Source organism: Dendropsophus ebraccatus, unplaced genomic scaffold (assembly GCF_027789765.1).
Source record: "Dendropsophus ebraccatus isolate aDenEbr1 unplaced genomic scaffold, aDenEbr1.pat pat_scaffold_687_ctg1, whole genome shotgun sequence".
NCBI classification, from domain to species: Eukaryota; Metazoa; Chordata; class Amphibia; order Anura; family Hylidae; genus Dendropsophus; species Dendropsophus ebraccatus.
In genome coordinates this window covers 45,093-69,466 of record NW_027210286.1, presented here as the reverse complement: position 1 = coordinate 69,466, position 24,374 = coordinate 45,093, and the positions used below count along the sequence as shown (strand labels likewise).

Below are 24,374 nucleotides of genomic sequence, written 5' to 3'. Positions count from 1 at the left end.
TTTCCGGCCCTGTCTCCTCAGGCTGTCAGTCATTCAGGAGGAGGAGGCGGCCTAAAGATACAGTCGTAATGAGGACTGGAGAGACGGATGGCAGATTACAAGCAGCGTGGTAAGTGTAGACTGCTAGTGATCTAGAAAACTACAGCACAGATATATACATATCTGTGCTGTCAGTTTGCAAGGTTGCATGAGCAAGCGATACAAGGATCATTCATGCAGCCCATCTGCTCCATTTCTTGTGTAAAGGCACAGCAATCGAGCCGCCGATCTTGCCGATCTGCACATCTAAAAGGTCCATTAGGGTGGTATTACATGGCCTTACAGAGATCGGTAGGTGACTGGTTCACCCACCTCTGTGTTCTGTACTATATATAAATGACGACTGGAGTGATATATATATATATATATATATATATATATATATATATATATATATATATATATATATATATAAATAAAGCACTTTCTATAGTTTGTCTGAGCCTTGTTTCCATAGATTGTAAGCTCTTACGAGAAGAGCCCTCATTCCTCATGTTGGACCATTTGGGTGTAAGGCTATGTTCACACTACGTAAAAGTACGGCCGTTGTTGTACGGGTGAACAATGCCTGTTATTCTATGGGATCCCGTCCGGAGCGTATACACATAGTATACGCTCCAGCCAGGATCCTGCACAGGGCCGCAAATAACTGACATGTCAGTTTTCTGCGGCCGCAATTCAGTGAATTGTGGCCATAGGAAACCCTGTCAGTTCACATAATGAAGCGAGCGGCTCCGGACGCTTGCTTCATTGTGTGCAGGGGGGATTTCTGATGCGGGCGCGCGCTGATGCGCCCGCATCAGAACCCTGCGGCTGAAAGAGCCACAGATCACGGGATGATCCGTGCAGAGACCGGCCGTTCCGTGACCCGGCCAGGTCATAGAACGGCCGGTCTCTATACGTAGTGTAAACATAGCCTAATATTGTAATGTCTTTTTCTGTTTATGTACCCACACAATTGGAAAGTGCTGCAGAATATGTTGATGCTATATAAATAAATAAATAAATAAATAAATATTATTATTATTTGAAAATGCTGAACTGAAAATACCTTTATATAACAGCACATTGCTAAATATGTATGCTTTATTAAATATATTCATTCAAAATGATTGGTTTAAAACATACAGACTTTTATAGGCTGCAACCCAAGCGTGCTTTGGTTCGTCCGAACGCTCTGCATTTGATTACCAGTGGCTGAAGAACCTGAATGCACCCCTAAGGCTGTTGTATCTATGTTTTCCAGGACTCCCTAGGGCTGCATCCAACTTCTGCAGCTACTGGTAATCAAATGCAGAGCGTTCAGATGAACCTGTGCATGCTTGAGGTTCGTTCATTTCTAGTCAGTGTCTGCACACATTGTGCACAGACAGCTGTTTTCCTATAGCGCACATTATTAGATTAGGAATACGCCACATTTTATGTTTGTTTCTTTTTAATGTGTGTGAACATAGCCTTTGTCCTCTTTAGAGCAGATCTCAAGAGTTCCCAAAACATGGTTTAAGATACTTTATCGCCTATCATATCACAATGAAAAGGCTACACAGTATATTGTCTTTTAGGCAATAGAATGCATTAGTATTTTAAAAAGAACAGCACTGAAGAACTAGGCTAAAAAGTAGATTGTACATAGATAGTTGTATATAGGGTGGTTGTAAATAATTTTGTCACACATTTTTTTTTGTTTTTTTCCCTTGCACTTACATCTTGCATAGCTGTGAGGAGAGAGCACATGTACCCTTCCAATGCCTGCCTATATACCCCCCCCCCACACACACACACACACACGGATACATCTTGTCTAAGGATTCCTAATAAAGGTTATATTTTAGCCTTAGGGTGTGATAGAGATGTTCTTTAGTGATTTTCTGATTTCAATTTTCACACCATTGGGCATAAGTTAGCATTTTGAGGTTGGCAGCGGCCTGCATATGCTCCGAAGTGGTAATAGTGGTATAGTATTTTAGTCAGTGCAGCTGCAAATTCTCTACCCCATGTTGTCTACATGCATTCGAAAACACCCAAACTTTTACCTTTACAAAACAAACTTTACTTTTTACAAAAGTTAAAAAATAGAGACAAAATAAAACAGTTGTGTTAGATAGTAAGTAGAAATAAATAGAATCATGCCAGGAATTTATTATAATTTTTTTTACCCCTACAGGGCTCCCAAAAAGGAAGATTGAATGAGCGGGTGATAACTCAGTACCATTATACACAATGGCCAGATATGGGTGTTCCTGAATATTCTCTTCCTGTTCTGACATTTGTAAGAAAGGCCTCCACAGCAAAGAGTACAGCGAATGGACCAGTCGTAGTGCATTGCAGGTAACTTGTGGTGATGCGAATAGTTTTGTTGATTAAAATACATTTCCTTGGGAACATTGTAATTCTTCTAGGTTAAAATAATGCAAAGCATATGAACAAACATCATATAAGCATACAAAGCTATCTGCTTATGGTACAAGTTTGTATAAAGGTGACAGTTACCTCACAAATTTACATACCCAGGGTCGATTTGTATTCTTTTCTGATAGTTGTAAATAAGGTCCTTTCTTTCCTTATGTAGCCCTATCAGCAAAAAGCAATGCAAATAGAGAGAAAAAAAGACGTGACATGGTTTTAGAGGTAATATTGCTGAGAAGAAAAGAGAAAACTTTAAAAATGTACAAGACGTTCTTTGAGTACAGACATAGCACCACAGCAACCAAACAGCACCACTGCTGGGTGAATAGATGCGAAAAACTTACTATTATATGTGACCCTAATTACAAGGTAGAAGATAGGTAGAATTACAGGTTATGTTCACTCAGGTTAAAATTTCTGAAGAAAATGTATGAGGAAATTCCAACAAAAATCATGTAGAACTTGGTGCAGGCCTTTTAGGGGATTTCACTGTGGAAAACAATAAGCGGATAATAAAAAATACCAAACTCACGTACTCTTAGGCTACTGTGGTAATGCTTCCCAGTCCCTCTCCTTTTTCTGTATAGCTGGCCTATAGTGATAATGCATCAAGACAAGTACTACTGCAGCCTGTGATTAGCTTCAGTACTCATTTGTTGTCACGACCTGTCATCACTAGATTTCAGGTCACAGAAATTAGTGGAGGACAAGGGAAGCATTGCCATGGCAGGACCAAGGTATTGGTAAGGTAAGTATAGTACCTGTCACATTGAAAATACAGTCCAATCTGTGGAAATCATGTTACAAAGCAAGAAGAGCTGTGCAGTAAGTAAGACATATCATTTTGTAGGAAAACTTTAAAGATAATTTGTCATTTAATCATGTAAACCTCTGCCTTCTCCAGAGAGTCAATGATGTACCTGAAAGGTAAATCAAGGCTTCCCTCTTATCTCTTACCACCCATAAAGTTTGATCTAGCTCCATATGTTTTCTTTTTGTTCATTAAGTTGCAGATCCAGTACATTGATAACCAACCTCCACATGCCAGCTATAGCGCTGTGCTGGGAATCATGCCCCAGTACAGTGCAGCCTGTTGCATCTAGTGCATTTTCTCTAGCACTACAGTTGAGTAGTAAAATATTTGAGTCCTTGTTGCTCGAGTCAAGCATTTTTTCAATGCTTTAATGCTAAACCAGTGGGATACTTAAGCATTTTACCAGGTGTCCACTACTTGAGAACAAAGAGTGCCTTGTTAATATAAGGAATTTCAACTCTTAATGAATGATCATTCAGAATTAAAATGTCCTATTTGTTTGGCTCTTTCATTCCTTTGAACAAAATATACAAAATAAAATATAATTAAAATTAAGGCAGCATCTGCGTATTCTCACTCATCACTATCCAGCACTAACTATGTCATGCCAGTGTCCTCCATGTCGGCCATCTTATAGACTCACCATAGAGCAGGGCAGCACAACCTGCAGGATGGAAGTAAGATTTTAACTTTGAGGCATACAGGGAGTTGCTGTCAGTAAGTGCTGTGAGTACTAATACTGTACACTGAACAATTTTACTATAATAATATTTTTTTCTTTCAAATCAACTGGTGCCAGAAAGTGCCAGAGATTTGTAATTTTCTTCTGTAAAAAAAAAAATCTCAAGTTTTCCAGTACTTCTCAGCAATTGCATGTCCTGTAGAAAGTGGTGTATTCGTTCCAATCTGGAAAGCAGGGGAGGTTTTCTTTGGGGATTTGCTCCTGCTCTGTGCATGGACAGAGGAGGCAGCAGAGTGCACTATGTCAGACTGAAGAGAATACACCACTTCCTGCAGGACATGCAGCATCTGATAAGCTGAGATTTTTAATAGAAGTAAATTACTAATCTCTGGAACTTTCTGTCACCAGTTGATTTGAAAGAAAAAAATTTTCGGTGAACAACCCCTTTAAGACTGGTGCAAATGAAACATAGAATTCAAATACAAAATCATGGCTAAGAACTCAGTCTTGGCCATAAACCATGAGCCAAGGACTGCGCCAAGGTCAGAACAGGCACGGACATAACATACAGGTCAAGTTTTTCCTGATATGCTTTATGTTTAATATCTTCTACCATTTTTGTAGCCCTTCTTTGGAGCCTTGCTATTTTATCAATATCTGTTTGTCAGTACATGCATTCTCAATTATTTGTTCAACACTAATATATTCCAAAATACTTCTGCTGACTGGAATTTTTTTTTTATTAAAACAACTTAATCCCAACAGTCTGGATATGTTATCAGTATTGTACTTTCACTTCCTTAGCCATAATTTATATAAAAATTCCCCATGCACATTCACATGTAAACTGTGGGTAGCCATGAACCATTCACTGAAACTCTGCAATTAAAATGCAAAGGTCAGATATTCCTTGATTGTTATGTATGTATTAAGAAAAAGCAAGCACATATTCCTCCGTTCATTCCACTTCTTCCATAATAATGTATTAACAGTCAACGTGAGAGTCAACGTTTTCAGGTTCCCTCGTTAATAATGGTGGATCTTTTCTCTTAATTCATATTAGAACAAAAGCTTATGTGACAGCTTTTGTTTTCTATGTAGGTAGTCATTATTTGCCTCCTGAAGGGCTCTCAACACAAATACATTGACTATGCTTTCATTTCATACACACACTAATACACAATATCGGTATGCATAAATGTAGATAGTGTACATATGACATTGGTTTAGTACATTAGCAGATAATAGACAGTTCTCTGTGTCTTTGTTGATTTGAGGTAGCATAGATTACAGTGAGCAAATCTGAATTAGGGGTTGTCATAATGGTTATCTCTAACAATTCTTGCAGCCTGTGCCAAACAATGAATGCGTTCATGACACCTACTATGACAATAATATGCCTTTTGTAAATCATTAGAAATAGGGAATTAAGGCTATGTTCCCACAATATCTTTTATTGCCATAATTGCAGTTATTTGTACTCAAACGCCTGTGGGTTGTGGGAACATAGCCTCAATGTACCATGACTAGATCATGAGGACAATTCCCTATTCTTTGTCTGTGCTTACACAAAATAAAATACGACAAAAATATGCTGTATGCCGTTAGTGAGTACAGGAGTAAAATGAATAAACATACTCATTATGAATGACCTGTGGTTTTTTTGTTTGTTCTTTCACCTGTTCACACTTTTTTTTTTTTCCACACAATTCACTTTTAAAATTATGGCCGTAGTTTGGTATTATTTTATTGTCTGGGAATGTAGCCTTAAGTGAAAATGCTACTGGGAGTAGTTTAGCATCTTTTCTTTGTCTTTTTTACTTGTTGGTTGCAGAGAAGACTCACTTGACCAAAAAGGAGGGGGTGGGGAAGATCTATGCCATGGCAGTGTCTTGTGTTCTGTGGCTTCTCCCTACCACACCAGCCTTGATTGATTACTTTTTTTATGTACCCACCCGAAGAGAGATCTATCAACAAGGGCTGGTGGAGTGGGGAGAAGCTGCCAGGATCCGCCTTAATGGCACGTGGTTTAGGTAGCATAAAAGTCCTCACAGAATCCCTTCAAGCTTGCTTTTATGTGATTTTTTTTTTCTGTATCGTTTTTCTCTCCTCTCTGGCATTTTTTTTGGCTGAGGCATTTTTTCTAAAATGCAGCATGCTGAGGGTTTGGTGATTTTTTTTTTCCGGGCGATTTTTTTTGCCCTTCAAAATGCAGCTTTTCTCTCCCATTTTATTCTTTGGAATCCTACTGTTTGTCTCAAAAACACCAAACGCAAAAAAAAAAATAAATGAATAAACCAGTCACACCTAAATTTAAAAAAAAACACCAGGAAAAACAAACAATCTTTGGCAGCTTTTCTGGTGTTTTGTTGGATGCCACACAAAAGCTGTGTGTCGAGCCACCCTAACAAATAACTACAGATCAAAAATGTGCCAATGAAAAAAGGCATAAATGGGCATTCATTATGAATGCACCAGGATCATTCTGCTGATAGTTTCTCAGTTTCGTAGTAGCAGGTCTCAGTCTGAGTGTCACATCTTTAACCCAATGCTTGTAGATGTAAAGAAGTCTTTACAGCTAGGATTCATCTAATTTATCCGTTTTATCTGTTCTCCATTCCAGTGCAGGTGTTGGTAGAACTGGAACATATATTGTCCTGGATAGCATGCTGCAGCAAATTAAACAAGAAGGCACTGTAAATATTTTTGGATTCTTGAAACATATTCGGAGTCAAAGAAATTATTTAGTGCAAACAGAGGTAACAATGTATTTTGCTAATATTTCAAAACTGTCTGTCCAAATAGCTATCATCTGAAAATCCATCTATCCAACTGTGTCATAACTATTACCGATTGGTCTGTCTAATATTTATTTATGCAAGGCTATGTTCACACACCATCAAAAAGACGGTTGTTGTTATTGGACGACGTCATTTAATGGCAAATAATGGCCATTATTTAATAACAGTATTAGGCTATGTTCACACAACGTTTTTTTGAACCCCGTTTAAAATTATATCTTTCATTTTGAGTCTAAAATAACAGATGTCATTTAGCAGCCTGGCCTCTGACGGCTGTTGGGACATTATTCTAGTTTGGAAATACTAATTGCCCTTTGGGTGTGGCTTAATTCAAAAGTCCATTGAGTTTAGTAGTAAAAACGAAGAAAGAACACTGGAAAAAGAAAATCTGCATGTGAACAACTAATAAAAAGACGTCCGAAAATAATGATCAGGTTCATTATTTTGATGTCCACGGTAAAAACATCCGTTATTCAATGCATTGCGTGCATTGGACGTCCGTCTTTCCATTGACTTCAGTGCATTGCCATTGCAGTCAGTTAAATCGCGGCAAAAACAGACTTTTTTTTAATATCAAAATCGGCCGACCTTTTCTCTATTTTTGACGTTATGTGAACATAGCCACATAGTAATACCAGCCATTGTTATAAAATAATGCCATTATTTGTTAAATGATGCCCATCCAATGCAAACGGCCATTACTTTGAAGGTGTGTTAACACAGCCTAAATCTGCCTTTGGTACCTACTGTATATCTATCAATGTATCTCTCTATCTTGATAGCTATTATTTAGATTTTTATTGCATACCCCTTACATTTTTTTTATTAGATAATTACATACATTTTTATACACTTGGGGGGACATTTATTATGCAAAAAATTTGTATTTTTCCGCGGAAAATGGCCAGATGAGAATAAATTTATTCGCAAATGGCCATTTTGCAAATAAATATTTGCATCTGGCCATTTACTGCCCGGTACGCCAGGGGGGCAGGGTGGGGATGTGGAGGGGGCGGAATGGAGGGGCGCTGACTCTGGGTCCGCTTAATTCATCAGGAAATTGATCAGGAGCGTAGGTGTTCTCAGCGTACACACTGGTGCGCACAGGACTTATGTAGAGGCAGTGCGCCTCTACATAAATCTCCATACTGTCGGCGCTGCGTGTATAAAGAATAACAAAATTTTAACTGAATAAATTGACAAGATTATTGCAGCCACTTTTTTTTTTTACTTTTCCAACGTAAAATATAATGCAATTATTATTGAAACTAAATCTGAACTAGCAATAAGTATGTTGGGCATATCCTGTTAGAGAAGCTGTTGTCAGCTAACATTATGAACACAATACAACACATTCAACATTTATTGTTTCTTGGATTTTCTGTCCTCTCAAGCTAGGCACATTCTTTGCAAAGTCATTGGGCATGTGAATACTTAGTGTTATTCAAAGAGTGATCTTACATTTATTATTACCCACCCAGGAGCAGTACATCTTCATTCACGATGCTCTGGTTGAGGCCATTCTGAGCAGAGAAACAGAAGTAGCAGAGAGTCACATTCATGCATATGTTAATGCTCTCCTAACAACGGGCCCATCTGGAAAAACGAGACTAGAAATGCAGTTCAAGGTAAGTCATGTGCTTTTTAATGAACAAGGTTTGACTCAATAGTTTTTCTCACATTCCTTTATTTTATTTTCAATATTAGTCCCGAGGGTAATTTATAGATGTTCTAATATCATTTTGCTGCTTTGGCGTAGCATTCACCTTGAGCTTAGTAAAAAGGCCTAATCATGAATTCAGTATTGGACATTTTACTACATTCTGCAATATTTTATTACTGACAGAGAAATCTGACAAAATGACATGCTGTACATAATAAGAAGCCATTCTTACAGGATGAATGGGAAACAGAAGCACATTCCTTCTTATTTATTAGCAGAATGTACTTGCAAAGAAAAGAAACCTTTAAAAAAAAAGCCTTGCACACTGTAACCTCCAGCAACAAACAATGTACATTACTTGACCAGCTTTAAGAGCATGAGACTAAATCAGTTTAAAAAACATATTTCATGACAAAAAAAAATGAAAAAAGGAACCTCTGTTTGCATGAGATCTAGAAATTAATTTAACTAATAATGGATCTGTAATTTGGTGCAAAAATGAGTCGAGGATGGATGATTTTCCACTGTTACTGCTGTAATTGTGCAATAAGAGTAGACATGTGTTTATAATAACATTTTTTTTTTAAGTTTATAAAATAGTTTTTTACTGTTTTTTTCAGTTGCTAAGTGAACCGAACATACTCCAATGTGACTACTCTGCGGCATTAAAGGCACAAAACAGGGATAAAAACAGAACCTCCTCCATTATTCCAGGTATGTGCTGTATGTGGTTTCTAATCCCTTTCATTATATATCAGAGACATAGATATCACGACAAACTCCTAAAGGATGATTCCAAAAACTATTTTACTAATAAGAGCCCTATTACACGTGTAATAAAGACAATGATGTTTAGAAATCATTGGCCACCAGCCGTGCATTGCTATGTGTAGAATTGATGTGAAGCATGTGTAAAGTAAAATAATAAACTTTATATTTACCTCTCCAGGCTCCCTGGTGTCCTTCTAACTTCTCCCCACTGAAGCTGCCGCTGGCGTGTCTAAAGCTATCTGTGCAGGGACATACTGCTCAGCTGAGCGGTCTGTCACTTAAGAGACGCCTTCAGCAGTGCCAGTGGCGGCAGCGGGGAAAAGTTAGAAGGACACTAGGGAACATGGAGTATATACTTTATTATTTATTATATACAGCCAGGGCTGCATGGACATCCCCCTTGCTTCATGATCATGGAGCTATTTAATAGGCTTGGTAAGTCAACACTGATCTAGCAAACCGTCCCTCACTTACAGTAAGGGTGTGTTCACACGTACAAGATTTGCAGCAGATCTGCAGCAGATTTGATGGCGCAGATTTGAATCTGCAGCAGATCCGCAGCAGATCCACAGCAGATTTGGTGGCCCAGAATTGATTTGCTTTGAATCAGCAGCTTCCAATCTGCACCATCAAATATGCTGCAGGCCTGCTGCAGATCCTGTACGTGTGAACCCACCCTAAATGTTGGGCCCTAATACGGCCCTAAAAGTCCTGCCACAGTACATTTGTGCAGTGGTATAAATCAGTAAGTATAATTTAAGATGTTGCTTTTACCGATCTTTATGTACTTTTTATACCTTCTCCTCCCACTTTTTTCTCTTATCTGTAGCTGGCTTGTGGGTGAGGGCAGTACTATACTTGTAAGTTTTGTCTCTAAGTAATAGCCTTCTTCCTCAGAGACTTACAAAAATGAGCTTCTCCTGCGGGTCATAACATGACACAATTCCCTTGTATGACACAATTCCCTCGCAATGTAGCCCCATTGAGGATGCTTCCAGTTTTGGGAAAACCCGCTCACCACCATTTTTACATTACATTTTACACACTGGTTACTGCTTTACAATAGCAATTGATCAGTGTTTTGCCATAACATTGCTATGCCATATCAGTACTATGTCATAGCATTAATCAGTGATCTCTACATAGAGACTGCCTGTGGATGGATCGCCAATCTGACTGTCGGGAGGAAGGTAAGGGACCTCTGGCAGTCAGATAGAACGATCAGAACCCCTGCAGTCACACTGCGGGGGTCCTGATCAGACAGTCACTTCATATCACTGCCGGACCCACTGGTGTACTGGTATGATATGGATCCTTAAGTAACAGGCTCCCATGATGTACCTCATGGGTCTTCAAGGGGTTAAAATATGACCACATTACATGCCTTTATTTTACTGTCTGAACATTTGTGAACAGCCATTGTTTAACGCTACCTACAGCCGGAATTAAAGGGGTAGTGCGGCGGTAAAAAAATTATTCACAGAATAACACACATTACAAAGTTATACAACTTTGTAATGTATGTTATGTCTGTGAACGGCCCCCTTCCCCGTGTCCCACCACCCCCACCCGTGTACCCGGAAGTGTAGTGCATTATACATAGCCGCGATTGGCTGAGCACAGTTATGCTCAGCCAATCGCGGCTGAGCAGCTGATGACGCGGCAGAGGGCGGCCGGCACTCGGGAAGATCTGAGGTGTTCGGGCCAGCCGGCCGAAGATGACATTTGGCACAAGATGGCGGAAGCGTGTCGACACGGATCAGGTATGTATAATGCACTACACTTCCGGGTACACGGGTGGGGGTGGTGGGACACGGGGAAGGGGGCCATTCACAGACATAACATACATTACAAAGTTGTATAACTTTGTAATGTGTGTTATTCTGTGAATAATTTTTTACCGCCGCACTACCCCTTTAATGGTCATGATCATTAATTCCGGCCATAGGTAGTGTTAAACAACAGCTGTACACGGTACAATTACACAGACCATATAAGTGGTACTAGTGTATGATTATCTTACATAGTGACACTAAAGAAATTTCTTGTTAACTCATTTGTGGTTTTTCACAGTTGAAAGATCAAGAGTAGGCCTTTCTTCAGTGGCTGGAGAAGGAACAGACTATATCAATGCTTCATACATTATGGTAGGTAGTACATTTCTTTTACTAAAGTGTCAATTTGCAATACATTTGTCAACAGCAAATTAAAATCTTGACTCAAATGCCTTTATAACTTTCAAAGTCTAAATTAACAGTATATGTGTGGTAAAGCCAGTTTGCAATATACATCCATTATTATTTTTAGTTATCATGCTATAAAACAAAGCCAAACTTACCAGAAATCCACATCCAGTCTCCTGAAGGCAGATTTTTAGTCCTGTGCTGGTTGAAAAAAAGAGACTAAACACATGAAGGCTATGTTTACACAAAGTCATTTTTAAATGTAGAGGAAAAACGTTGTGTGTACATAGATGAAGTCTAACCAGTACAGTTGTGGTGTGCCACCATGGGTGTTACTTGTCTTTACACCCTTCGCAAAAGCCTGTACTTCAAAGTAGTAGTGGTAATGAAGTATTACTTAAGTTTTCCACTAGAAGTCGCTAGTATGTATATTGTATTCTTTAGTATTGCACAGCTGTAGGTAACTAAAGGGTTATTGTTTCTGTGATTTGTGCACCAATGAGAGTGCTTTCTCTAGCTCCTTTCTTCTCCTTTCTTCTATTGCTCCTTTCTTTTCACCAACTCACAGCAAATATTACATATGATGTAAGAATTTGTCACATGGAGAAAGGAAGTGTAGACACACACGTAGACAGTGTCCAGTGTGTAGTCTGAGGTGTGGTACAGAAAAGACGTATATGGGAACGGCCACTCTTTTCTTGAAAGCAGCACATTCACACACTATGCAGTGCTAAGTACTCACAGAGAGGACAAAGTCAGGGATCATCCCAGCCCATGCCGTGAACAAGTCTAAAGGTGCAGGACAATATCCTGAAGAAAAAGGAACTGATCCGGATAGAGCAAAGTTGCTAGAAGCCTACGTACTATATTTCGCAGCTCAAGGTCTTGTTCCAGTCCCTGGCCCCCATTACCCCATTATGGTCCTCTCAGCTAGCACTCTTTCTTTTGGGCGCTCATACCCTTTCACCCCACCAGAGGCGTTTGATCAGCATCCTATGTGTAATAGTCAAGATCACACTGTTAGGTTATTGGAAATCGTCTGCTATCCCTCCCCTTACGTAGGTTATTAGCTTAATTAACACCACTTATATATGGTTTAACAGCTCACAGTTTTTTTAAATTGTGACTTGGTTTAAGAGCATTGCTTTGGTTTAAGAGCTCCCTGTACTGCGTGGAAGGGGGAATGGGGGAGGGGCATGGTCTGCATAGCTGGGTCTACAGCACTGTACTCTGACCCTGGAAGTCTCCCTCACCTTCCAAATCATGGCAGATCCACTTCAGGCTGGGGCTTGCATCAGGGGACAGGACTGTGGAGGTAATCTCTTCATAGCTGTACCCCCCTTCTCCCCGGACAGAGAGTGCTGCATGTATGTGCCCACATCTGCCCTGCTCATCCCTTCATGCTCCCTGCAGTCTCTGTCAGCCCTTGTGTTTCCCATCCTCTCCATTACTGTACAGTAACTTATAATATCACATATTCTGCTGTTTTTGAATGTTTGTTTCATTTGTTTTAGATGTTATTCAGAATAATAAATCATTATTTTTGGGGTGTGGAACCAATTGTCTACATTTCTATGATTTGTTATGGGAAAATTTGCTTTGGTTTAAGATTGGATTTGGATTACAAGCATGGTCCCGGAGCGAATTATGCTCGTAATCCAAAGCACCGCTGTATTAGCATGTGGCAACCTAACCTTCCAATCATTCCAGAACATATGGGAACCTTGGTCTAACTCTCCGCACTGCATTTTCCCTTAACACTACTCATGTCACAATCATTACCAGTCAGTGCCTTGTACATCTTTGTGTTTTACCTGTCGATTCGTTATAGATGCCATCACTATCTTTGTTTTGGTTTATTTTACTAATGTTTGATTGCAGTCATGTTTCAGACTTACCGACACTGTACTTACCTGGTGCATTTGGAGAGCGTTTACCGTTGACTCTTGATAATTCTGTTATACCATCCACACTCACCAATTGTAAATGACTGTTATATGACTGTTGTTTGCCCCATCTACGGGCTAGTTTGTATTGTTTTGTTTGTTAAATATTCATGAAAGAGAAAACTCTAACCACTCTGCTCAACCCAGAAAACAAGGTCTGGGGCTTGTGTCACCCTTATAGGACGGGTGGGCCGACACTGGGGGGGGGCAATAGGTAGTGCAAAGACCAAGGAGTCAAAACACGGGGCACAAGTATTCTATCTACTCTCAAGTATTCTACTTATTCTACTTCTAAAGTTCCGGCAGAGCACAGTACTACATTGGGTTGGGACTCCCTCAACATCCTCCTCTCTACTTCTCTGAACCTCTTCTACCTCTCAGCTTGCAACCCAGTCAGAATGGCTGCATTACTCTATAAGCTCTCAGCACAGATCCTGTCACTAAAGTCTGAAGTGTATTGTGAAGACAGACTAAAGTAAAGAAGAAGTTATTTATTTTAACTGGGTTATTTTCTAAGCACCTACACAGCCATTGCATCTTCCTTGGGTCATCTCCCCTCTTTGTGGGTGGCGGTACTAATAGTCCAGGTGGGTCACAGCTCCACTCTGGACCACCGTGATAAGCGCCCAAAGGACCCCCAAACAACCCGGCAGGGTACTGACCACAGGGGAAAGGGTATAGCCAGCCTCACTAAAATGAAAGCAGGTGTGCCATCATACCTGTGTGACCAATAGGCACTGCCGTCACGACAACATAACACCTGGCTTAGCTATTCCCCGACCAACCACTGCTACAGTGGAGTCAAACTTCACCATCTGGCAAGTGACCGGTTGTCCACCACACCGGTGGAGCACCAACCCACAGTCATGGCTCAATGTGTCTGTCAATCACATGACTGCCTTCTTTGTGTCCTGGGAAACATGGGACTTCCTGGGTTTAGACTCTTTAGGGGGAAAAAAAGGTCAGAACCCAGGAAGTGCCATGTTTTCCATGATAATCAAAGAAAAATAATGAATATAAATTGCAAACTTGCTTTATATAACATCTAGGTTTTGAACATTGAACATTTAGGTTTTGAAAGTTATAATAACACTTTAAATATTAATTTTCCTACAGGAAATGATGATAGATAATATAATGTGTATTATTGCTTGTTAAACTGTTTGCTTCTGATAAAGTAATTGCTTAAGGTTTGTTGATGCAAATGAATAGCATCCACAGCTGCTTCTCTGTCATGTTTATTGAAGGTCAGATGTGGCATTCTTAGCAACAAAGCAGCATCATTTTTATTGGGTTCTAAAGAAAAATCTGAATAGTGTTAATTATTTCAGTGCCATATTACCCGAGTGATCTCAAGCATAAAGTACATTGCCACATTAGAATCCTAATAAGGACTAAATGACCCTCAATGTGACAATCTTCACATTATTTTCTTCATGTTACTGTTACAACAGATTGTGGCATTTTCATAGCCTTAGGGGCTAGGAATGTAGTGAGAGATCAGTGTTTCTTTTGTAACATATTAAACCCAAATGTAGTTCACTTGTTCCTTCAAAAAGTTGCTTTTTCTTTTGAGGCAGATCTGTTAACAGCCTGTTTGGTATTATGTGAATGGGGCTAAAGCGCCCTGAGGGTGTTCTCCAGCATGTAAAGAAGAGTTATGCCCCTATTACACAAAACTATTGTTGGTCGATATTGGCAATTACGGACATAATAAAAAAACAACGATCAGCCGCCATGAACAATGTCGGCTGATCATTGTCTGTTTTTGTCTCTTAAAGGACAACTCCGGCGAAATTTTTTTTTGGCTTATTTAACACACATTACAAAGTTATATAACTTTGTAATGTGGTTAAATACCCGGTCTGGCCCCGGTCTGGTGTCTGTGTGTGTGTGTGTTTTTTTTTTTTTTGGGGGGGTCCCGCCGGAGTTGTCCTTTAACATGTTGAAAGACAAAGACTAAGATAGCAACGATCTGCTGTCATCGCTCCGAGGAATAGGAGCGGCGGCAGAAGACCGCCACTATCTTCTATGGGCTGCCCGGAGGATCTAGCAATAAGATGTGGCAAATGTATTTATTAAAAGAAATTTATTAAACGTCACATCAAATAAAGGAAAGAAAATAACCACCATTAAAAAAAAAATTAATACCTGCATAAAATCTAATATATGTGCTGCAAAAATAAAAAAGTGTACAAAGTGCTGAAGTGCAAAATACAGGAAGTCATAAATTACCAATAATAATATCACAAAAGTGCAAGTGCCATCAAAAATAGCAATTGACAATTGCAAGTGCATTTAGATTAAAAAAAAAAGTCACAGTAACAAAGTGCCATGTAATAGATTAAACATAACGCTGCAAACACACACAGGTTATTTTGGGAAAACTCCCACTGCAGTTTTTGTGCCAAAACCATAAGTGGATTCAAATGGGATGGACAATATAAAGGGAAGACTTGTACTTCTTTTTTATGTTTGATCCTCTTCTGGTTTTGGCACAAAAACTGCAGAGGCAGTTTTCCCAAAATAACCTGTGTGTGTTTGTAGCCTAAATATAAAAACACACAAAACCGGTATATAATGTGAATTGCTCCCCCCAATTTTTTTAAAATGTGTAATAAGATTATTGCATTGAAAGTATTTTCCTTTACTTCACAAAAAAAGTCTAAGTTCTTCCAACCTATCCTCTTCCAAATCTCCACTCTGGGTCTTCATTAAAAACAGCACAGATTAATAACACATAACTATAATTAGAAAAACCATAGTTAAAAAATTGGATTCCAACAGTCATAATTATACAAATGAGACAAAGCTAAGTTTCTCTTTCAGGCTAATTGGAAAAATTGTACCTAAAGTTGTTATCCAATGGTATTATTTTTGTGCCAGGATCTCATATGCATAATCTGTATCCTTTTCACCATAAAAGATCTTAGGTTACTGTTATGGACCAATTTAAAGTGTTGAAGTACTGTTTTCAACTGTTCCACAGCATGTGTTTCTTTTGATGTCACAATGCCTCTGATATGTTCTCTAATCCTCACTCGTAATCCTCTGGACCTAAGACCAATATACTGTACATATTGCTGCGTCCACATGTACCATAATATATCACATGTCTGCTGCAGGAAATACATTCTCTAATTCTATACTGTCTCTTACCATCTGATGAATAGAAAGTTGTTGCCCTCTCAAGCTGTCATATGGGTAACACACAGTTCTTGGTCCTCTAGAATTAAAAGGATTAGTTGGCTAAGCAACATAGTGTTTTCTTACCAATAGATCTTTCAGGTTTTCAGGTTACAACTGGATTGGTAAACATAATGTAACAATGTTTGTTTAGGGCTAGGCACATCACACCCCATGTACTATTGTAGGTAAAAATAAACACATCACCTGATTTGTGAATTCCTCTTAATTTCATGGCTTCTATTGACTTATATCTGTTCAGAATAGTGTCATGGGTTCCACTGACATATCCTTTCCATGGTCGAACATGATGGACATGTGTCTTTTAACAACCATACTATGCGACTATATTCCAATAGGCTTCCGATAGGTTTCTGATCATTTTGAGTGCAGCACTGGTTTCCATTAGGTTTCTGATCATTTTGAGTGCAGCACTGGTTTCCATTGGGTTTCTGATCATTTTAAGTGCAGCACTGGTTTCCATTAGGTTTCTGATCATTTTTGGTGCAGCACTGGTTTCCATTAGGTTTCTGATCATTTTTAGTGCAGCACTGGTTTCCATTAGGTTTCTGATCATTTTTGGTGCAGCACTGGTTTCCATTAGGTTTCTGATCATTTTTAGTTCAGCACTGGTTTCCATCAGGTTTCTGATCATTTTTACTGCAGCACTGGTTTCCATTAGGTTTCTGATTACTTTTAGTGCAGCACTGGTTTCCATTAGGTTTCTAATCATTTTTAGTGCAGCACTGGTTTCCATTAGATTTCTGATCATTTTTAGTTCAGCACTGGTTTCCATCAGGTTTCTGATCATTTTTACTGCAGCACTGGTTTCCATTAGGTTTCTGATTACTTTTAGTGCAGCACTGGTTTCCACTAGGTTTCTAATCATTTTTAGTGCAGCACTGGTTTCCATTAGGTTTCTGATTACTTTTAGTGCAGCACTGGTTTCCATTAGGTTTCTGATCATTTTTAGTGCAGCACTGGTTTCCATTAGGTTTCTGATCATTTTTAGTGCAGCACTGGTTTCCATTAGGTTTCTGATCATTTTTAGTGCAGCACTGGTTTCCATTAGGTTTCTGATCATTTTGAGTGCAGCACTGGTTTCCATTAGGTTTCTGATCATTTTTACTGCAGCACTGGTTTCCATTAGGTTTCTAATCATTTTTAGTGCAGCACTGGTTTCCATTAGGTTTCTGATTACTTTTAGTGCAGCACTGGTTTCCATTAGGTTTCTGATCATTTTTAGTGCAGCACTGGTTTCCATTAGGTTTCTGATCATTTTTAGTGCAGCACTGGTTTCCATTAGGTTTCTGATCATTTTTACTGCAGCACTGGTTTCCATTAGGTTTCTGATCATTTTTAGTGCAGCACTGGTTTCCATTAGGTTTCTGATCATTTTTAGTGCAGCACTGGTTTCCATTAGGTTTCTGATCATTTTTGGTGCAGCACTGGTTTCCATTAGGTTTCTGATCATTTTTAGTGCAGCACTGGTTTTCATTAGGTTTCTGATCATTTTTAGTGCAGCACTGGTTTCCATTAGGTTTCTGATCATTTTTAGTGCAGCACTGGTTTCCATTAGGTTTCTGATTACTTTGAGTGAAGCACTGGTTCTGTAGACTGTACAGATAACTACACTACACTTGTTTTAAGGTTTTAGGTACCCTAAGCTCTGATTTTTTTATTTTTACATGTATGTGCATTGTATGTACATAATTAATACCTAAATATTTTCTCTGCAGGGATACCATGAAAGTAATGAATTCATTATAACACAGCACCCATTATTACACACTATAAAAGATTTCTGGAGGATGATCTGGGACCACAATTCTCAGATAATTGTAATGCTTCCTGATAACCAGAACATGGTGAGTCTCAGTTCATGAACAGTTTGACCAGAAATGTTTCTGTCTAAACACAATCACTAATGCATATTACATGACCTGTCCTTGTTTCTGATTTTGTGATATATTTGACATAAAAATGTGTACTACAGATTTTAGTATACTGTTTAATTAATATTTATTTGTAGTGCATCGACTATGCAAGTATGTAATGTGAATAAAAAAATTTATTTTAAAATGCTATTACTTGTCTAGGCTGAAGATGAATTTGTTTATTGGCCAAACAGAGATGAACCAATTACCTGTGAAACTTTCACTGTCTCTTTGGCTGGAGAAGATCATGTTTGTCTTTCTAATGAGGAGAGACTGATAATCCAAGACTTTATTTTAGAAGCTACCCAGGTAAATACAGAGCTTTGTACTGCCAATGTCATCCACAGGGGAGAGAGAAATTTGACAAGTGAACAGTCAGTTCTTAAAGTTGATTGTTGAAAGCAGGAAGGATGAGCAAGATGTGGCAGAGCGCGGGCACAAGGTCTGGTCAACATACTGTCTTTGTTATGTTCTCCACACCCCCTTTCCGAATAGATTTTTCACACCCCTGCCAGACTTCTCCTTTAAGAATCTAAGTGACTTTGACAAGTGCAAGTTGTAAAGCTAGATGCCTGGGTCAGAGTATCAGAACTGGGCCATGGAAGAATGTTCTGATGGGAAAGCTTGGATCCTGACATTCCTTTGGATGTTAGGCTCTTTTCTCATCATGTTTTTTTGATGTCCGGTGGGGAGTGTGTGTTCATCAGAGGATATAGCTATGATGGATGTTACTTTGTAGAATCCATCATACACAGACTCCCATGTTAATACACTAATACTTAGTATATGTCTTTTTTACAGTATCCTGCTGTATGAAATAGTGCAGAGATGTACACTAATCCATCCAGCAGAAAAATGAAAACCACCTGGACAGAGGGCAAAATGACACTTTTCTGGCCTTAGTCCAGTTAGCGTTAGGGTGTAACTGATGTGGAGCCTTACTTTGACCCATATCACCTACCTAAGCATTCTTGGAGACCGAGTACACTTCTTTATGATATTTCCTGGTGGAAGAGGCCACACCGCTAAATTTTTGTGTTTAAATTCCTCTGATCTTCATTGATCATCTGTTAGATGTGCCGGAAAAGCAGGTCTGATTCATTGAGACACCCCTTCACCACTTGCAGAACTTAAAGAATCTGTTGCCAACATCTTTGAGCCAGAGGCTACAGGACACCTTCAGTGGTCTTGCGGAATCCATGCCTTGATAGATCAGAACTATTTTGGTGGCACAAGGGGGATCTTAAAAATATTAGGAAGGTGGCTTTAATGTGATCAGTGTAAATTTATTTTGTAATTTATCTTCATATCTCTCTCGTTTTCTCTCTTAAAGGGGTTGGCCACTTTATAGTAAAATAGGTCAGTGTACAGTATTAGAAAGTGTACTCACTGTATATACTGACAGCAGCTCCCTGTGTACCTCATAGAGCTAAAATCAGACTCCCCTCCTCCAGGCTGGGCTGCCCTGCTCTGTTTTGTTTCAGTCCATAAGATGGCTGACATGGAGGAGCATGTGACCATGCCCTGTCCCCTGTGTCCTCCATAGACATATACAGGCTCAGTGGTGGACACAGGGGGGCGGGGCATGGTCACATTCTTCTCCATGTAAGTAATCTTATGAACCAAAACACCACAGAGCAGGGCAGCCTGGAGGAGGGGAGTCTGATATTAGCTCTATGAGGTACACAGGGAGCTGCTGTCAGTATATACAGTGAGTACACCAACTAATACTGTACACTGAGCAATTTTACTATAAAGTGGCCAACCCCTTTAACTACTTATGCACATCTGATTATGTTTTATAGTGAGAAAAAAAGTTATAGCAATATTGTGAACTCTCTTTTGACAGGACGACTATGTTTTGGAAGTGAAACATTTCCATTGTCCAAAGTGGCCAAATCCTGACAGTCAAATAAGTAAGACATTTGAGCTTATTAATCTCATCAAGGAGGAAGCAGCTAATAAAGATGGACCTATTGTTGTACATGATGAGTAAGTTCAGAATTTATATGTTCCTTTTATTGTGACTTATGCCAGTGACAGGTCTGCCTCTTTAACCCCTTAGCGCAAAATGACATGAAAAGCAGTGAGTTTGTGCATCGTGATGTCACGGCATGTCATAATACACAGGGGCTCTATGAAGCTAGCTGAGGAGCCGAGCTCGCTTCATAGAGAGTAAGGAAAGACGGCTGATAGCAGCCAGGTCCTCACAGTTAATGATCACATTGCTGCCCGCCATTAACTCCAGCATTTAAATGTCAGCTCCTGACACTGTCTGATCCTCTCACTGTGACTGCAATGGAATTTGTAAATTTACAAAACATGTTCATTCTTTGAGCGGAGAGGAGAGGCGCAAGACAAATCCCATTGAAGAAATAGGACAGGCAGAATTACACATGGACTACGCTCGTAAATTCAGCCTCTTTTACTCAGTGTGCAAGGGCCCCTTATTGTGAAAACAGCAACAAGAGATCACAGGCCAGGAGCTGGTTTTGCCACAAGAGGAGTGTGCTAGGAACTGTGTGGGTGCTAGGAAGCAGGGCATCACTGTCACCACTGATGTTTTTTTCTGTTGGAGTTTGCTGTATATACCTAAAAAAAATCCTGTTAAACTGCACTATAATGGAGTATGCTTAACTCAAGGGGATGTGTTATAGAGAGGATACGCTTAAGGGACATAACCCAGTTCCCTCAGAATCTTAAATATCCCACACTGCCATACTCATACCATTAGAGTGGCTGTGAATAACAGATATATAGATGAGTAAGACCAGCTAGGTTTGGGAGCATTTCATTTTTTAGCTCTTTAGTGGAATACCCCTTAAACTACTTTTACATAATTTAACATTTACATAATTTATTTACATGTCAAATCAATAAGTATCACGGGTAAAAGCAATTTTAAGAAACTCTGTAATAGGTTTTATTAAGCAAAAGAATTTCCTTATGTACTGGAGCTGTTTTGCAGCCTCATCCCCTCACTTCAGAAGAAGAAGGATTTCTGTGTGCATTATGGTCTATGGAGAGGGGAGTGGCCGAGGGGGAAGAGAGGACAAAAGCCCTGCACAGAAAGGACAAAAGCCCTGCACAGCACATCATCCTGGAATCTTCTCATATCAAATTCACAGACTACACTGACCTTTCTGACCTGTGAATTCAGTGTTTTATTTGCCCAGTCTCCAAACAGCAGAGCTGCTTATCTCCTCATCCTGCTCATTCATCCCCCTCCATAGGTTACAATGGACCTGTCTTTATGTTGCTCTTCTGTAATGAAGACAGCTTTGCCTGATAATGAACATGGTAAGAAGTGAGTACAGAAAGAAGCTTTATTGCGTAATAAAACATATTAGAGTTTCTTAAAATTGCTTGTACTATTGATTTCTGCAAATAAAAAATTTAAATGACGAGCTTCCGGTTCCGGCGCGCTCATGGCAGGACGCGTGTGAGAGCTGCTCCGGTCCTGACAGGCGAAAAACCGCGTCCCCCCCAGTTAACCTTTGCCAGAATTAGGCTAGGATCGGCTTAAGTTCCTACCTACTCACCAGCTATATGGACAGGTTCGTCCAGAAGACGGGGGGCCGAGTATCCACACCGGCGCAGAGTCACAAATCCGGCGGGAAGGGAAGCCAGCAGACCAAGATGGCGGCGGCAGCCCTCGTATCCCCTGACACGCAGGAGACGGGCGTCCCTCTGTCGCAGCAAGCCAGCCAAGACATGTTTGCAGCAGAGTCAGGAATGGAACCGGTTATCCCGGGACTACAGGTATCGTGCAAGTCAATAGCGCTAGAAGTAGCCCGGATACTTGCCCCTGATCTAATAGCTTCCCTGGGCTCCACGGTCACAGCGGCCCTAACCCAGATACAGCAGGAGGTGAAACAGCATGCTGCTCAAATCTCTCTATTGGAGCAAAGAGTGGTCACCCTTGAGGAGGAACTGTTTGAGACACAAGCCCAGCTGGGTGACTTGGCTAAATTATCTAATGACTTACGAGATAAAACGGAAGATCTCGAGAACCGCTCCCGCAGGAGCAATTTAAGAATTGTCGGGCTCCCTGAGTCTATACCACAGGCCCAGCTTGCACAAATATGCGCCACTGAACTTCCACAGGCACTGGGCTTGCAGCAACCCTGCCCTGTGGAAAGGGCACACCGCCTAGGTCCGCCATTAACTCGCACCGCGGGAAAAGACTCACAAAATCTGCGGGGTAAAAGCGATCGTCCGCGACAGGTCATAGCCAAGTTTTTAAACTACGCAGACAAAGCGAACATCTTGTTCCACTTCAAGAGGGCCACTACAGAAATCCAGATCAGGAATCATAAGGTCCTCCTGTTCAGCGACTATTCTGCAGATGTTTCCAAACGCCGCAGAGCCTTCTCATCACTGTGCTCCGAGCTATTCAAGCAAAAAAGGAGATTCTACTTACAGTTCCCAGCGACCTTGGTCATCTACAAAGAGGACGGTTCTTCCACATCGTTTAAGTCCCCGGAGGAAGCCAGGCAGTTTATGGAACTTTTGTCCAAGAATCCAGCGCAAGTCCCGGACTCAGCTAAAAGGAGACGTACAGACAGTCCCAAGACGTCGGCAGACTCCATGGACTGATTGGCGCTACATGGCTGCGCCTGGAGGAAAATTCTTAGTATGCCCGATGAGGGTGTCCTTTCTTTACATTTAGTGTTATGACCAGGATGGTCTAGTTAAGACTTACCTATTCTTCCTAGTTAATAGTTAGCGTGTTTAGGATAAATATACATGACTAGGAGGTGAATAACGATTAGGATTAGTACTGTGTTCCGTGTGTTATAGCTCCCTAGTAGTTAAGCTCCAGCAGATACGAGGAACCGCTGTAATCTCATAGAGAATGGCACTTGTCCTTTCTCCTTCTCTTCCCGCCCCCTCCCTCCCTCCCTCTCCGTTCCTTCCCTTCCCTCTCCCCCCTCTCCCCCGTGTATTGTCTTCCCCCACTTTCCTTTCCTCCCCTTCTCTTCCCTCCTGTCCCCCACCCCCCCCTGATATGGAGGTCTTAATGGGTACGGTAAATTTTGCCGGGCCACATACGCTAGAACGCTGCGCGGTCATATAGCAGCGTGGGCCTGGTTGGCTCTCCCACGGGTTTTGGTGGTTGGGGTTATGCGAGGGCCCCGAAGTGAGCGAAAAAAGAGAAGCTCATTACATGTATCTCTCGCAAGTTCTACTTGGTTTTCTTCTGTAGATACAACACAGGTTATTTTTTGTGGGTATTACTGGTTGTTATATGTGTGGGTGAGTGGCCAATGGATCTATATGTGTCTTTGTCTGTGTCTTTGTGTTGTCTGGGAGGTCAGCCTATCTTTTACTGTATGGTACCCTAATAACTGTGACATACGCCCTGCTCCTTTGCTGGCGCATCTATGAAAGTCACCACTTGGAACGTAAAAGGGCTTAAAGCCCCCACTAAACGCCTCATGGTGCTTAGACACTTAAAAAAACTTAGGACGGATATTGCACTGATACAAGAATCTCATCTTGAGGAGAAAGATTTCTTTAGGATGAGACGCCTCTGGGTGGGTGCTGTAGTGGGTTCGCCAGCAAAGGAGGGTAAAGGTGGAGTACTGATCTTAATTCATAAACGCTTATCGCATATGTTCCTTGATTCCTGGCATGATGAAGAGGGGAGGGTTTGTAGGGCCACTTTAGATACTCCAGGTGGTAGACTGAATGTTTATTCGGTGTATGGTCCAAATTCCACTAATGCCCCCTTTTTTTCCTCCCTTGAGCAGAAAATACTAACGGACGGGGAACGTTTCAAACTGGTAGGTGGGGATTTAAACTTAGTCCTGTCTGAGGAGGAAGATCGGAAACGCACGATGCCAAGAACTAACCAACCCAGACCATCTCGCCCTCTTCTTTCCCAGTTCCTGGAAAACACTGCTCTCACTGATTCCTGGCGATATTACCACCCAGCGGACC

At 40.5% G+C, this 24,374-nt stretch overlaps 1 protein-coding gene across 1 annotated transcript in view; it reads left to right on the top strand.

Moving 5' to 3' along the window:
* LOC138778797 (receptor-type tyrosine-protein phosphatase zeta-like) overlaps positions 1-24,374 on the top strand; it is a gene marked incomplete at its 5' end in the record, with an annotated part of 38,605 nt that overhangs the window by 7,019 nt on the left and 7,212 nt on the right. Inside the window, 8 exons of the mRNA XM_069956533.1 lie at positions 2,204-2,367; positions 6,565-6,700; positions 8,224-8,370; positions 9,026-9,119; positions 11,250-11,323; positions 18,231-18,359; positions 18,591-18,737; positions 20,278-20,420. Coding sequence (XP_069812634.1) covers positions 2,204-2,367; positions 6,565-6,700; positions 8,224-8,370; positions 9,026-9,119; positions 11,250-11,323; positions 18,231-18,359; positions 18,591-18,737; positions 20,278-20,420 — 1,034 coding nt within the window. The remainder of the gene's footprint in view (positions 1-2,203; positions 2,368-6,564; positions 6,701-8,223; positions 8,371-9,025; positions 9,120-11,249; positions 11,324-18,230; positions 18,360-18,590; positions 18,738-20,277; positions 20,421-24,374) is intronic.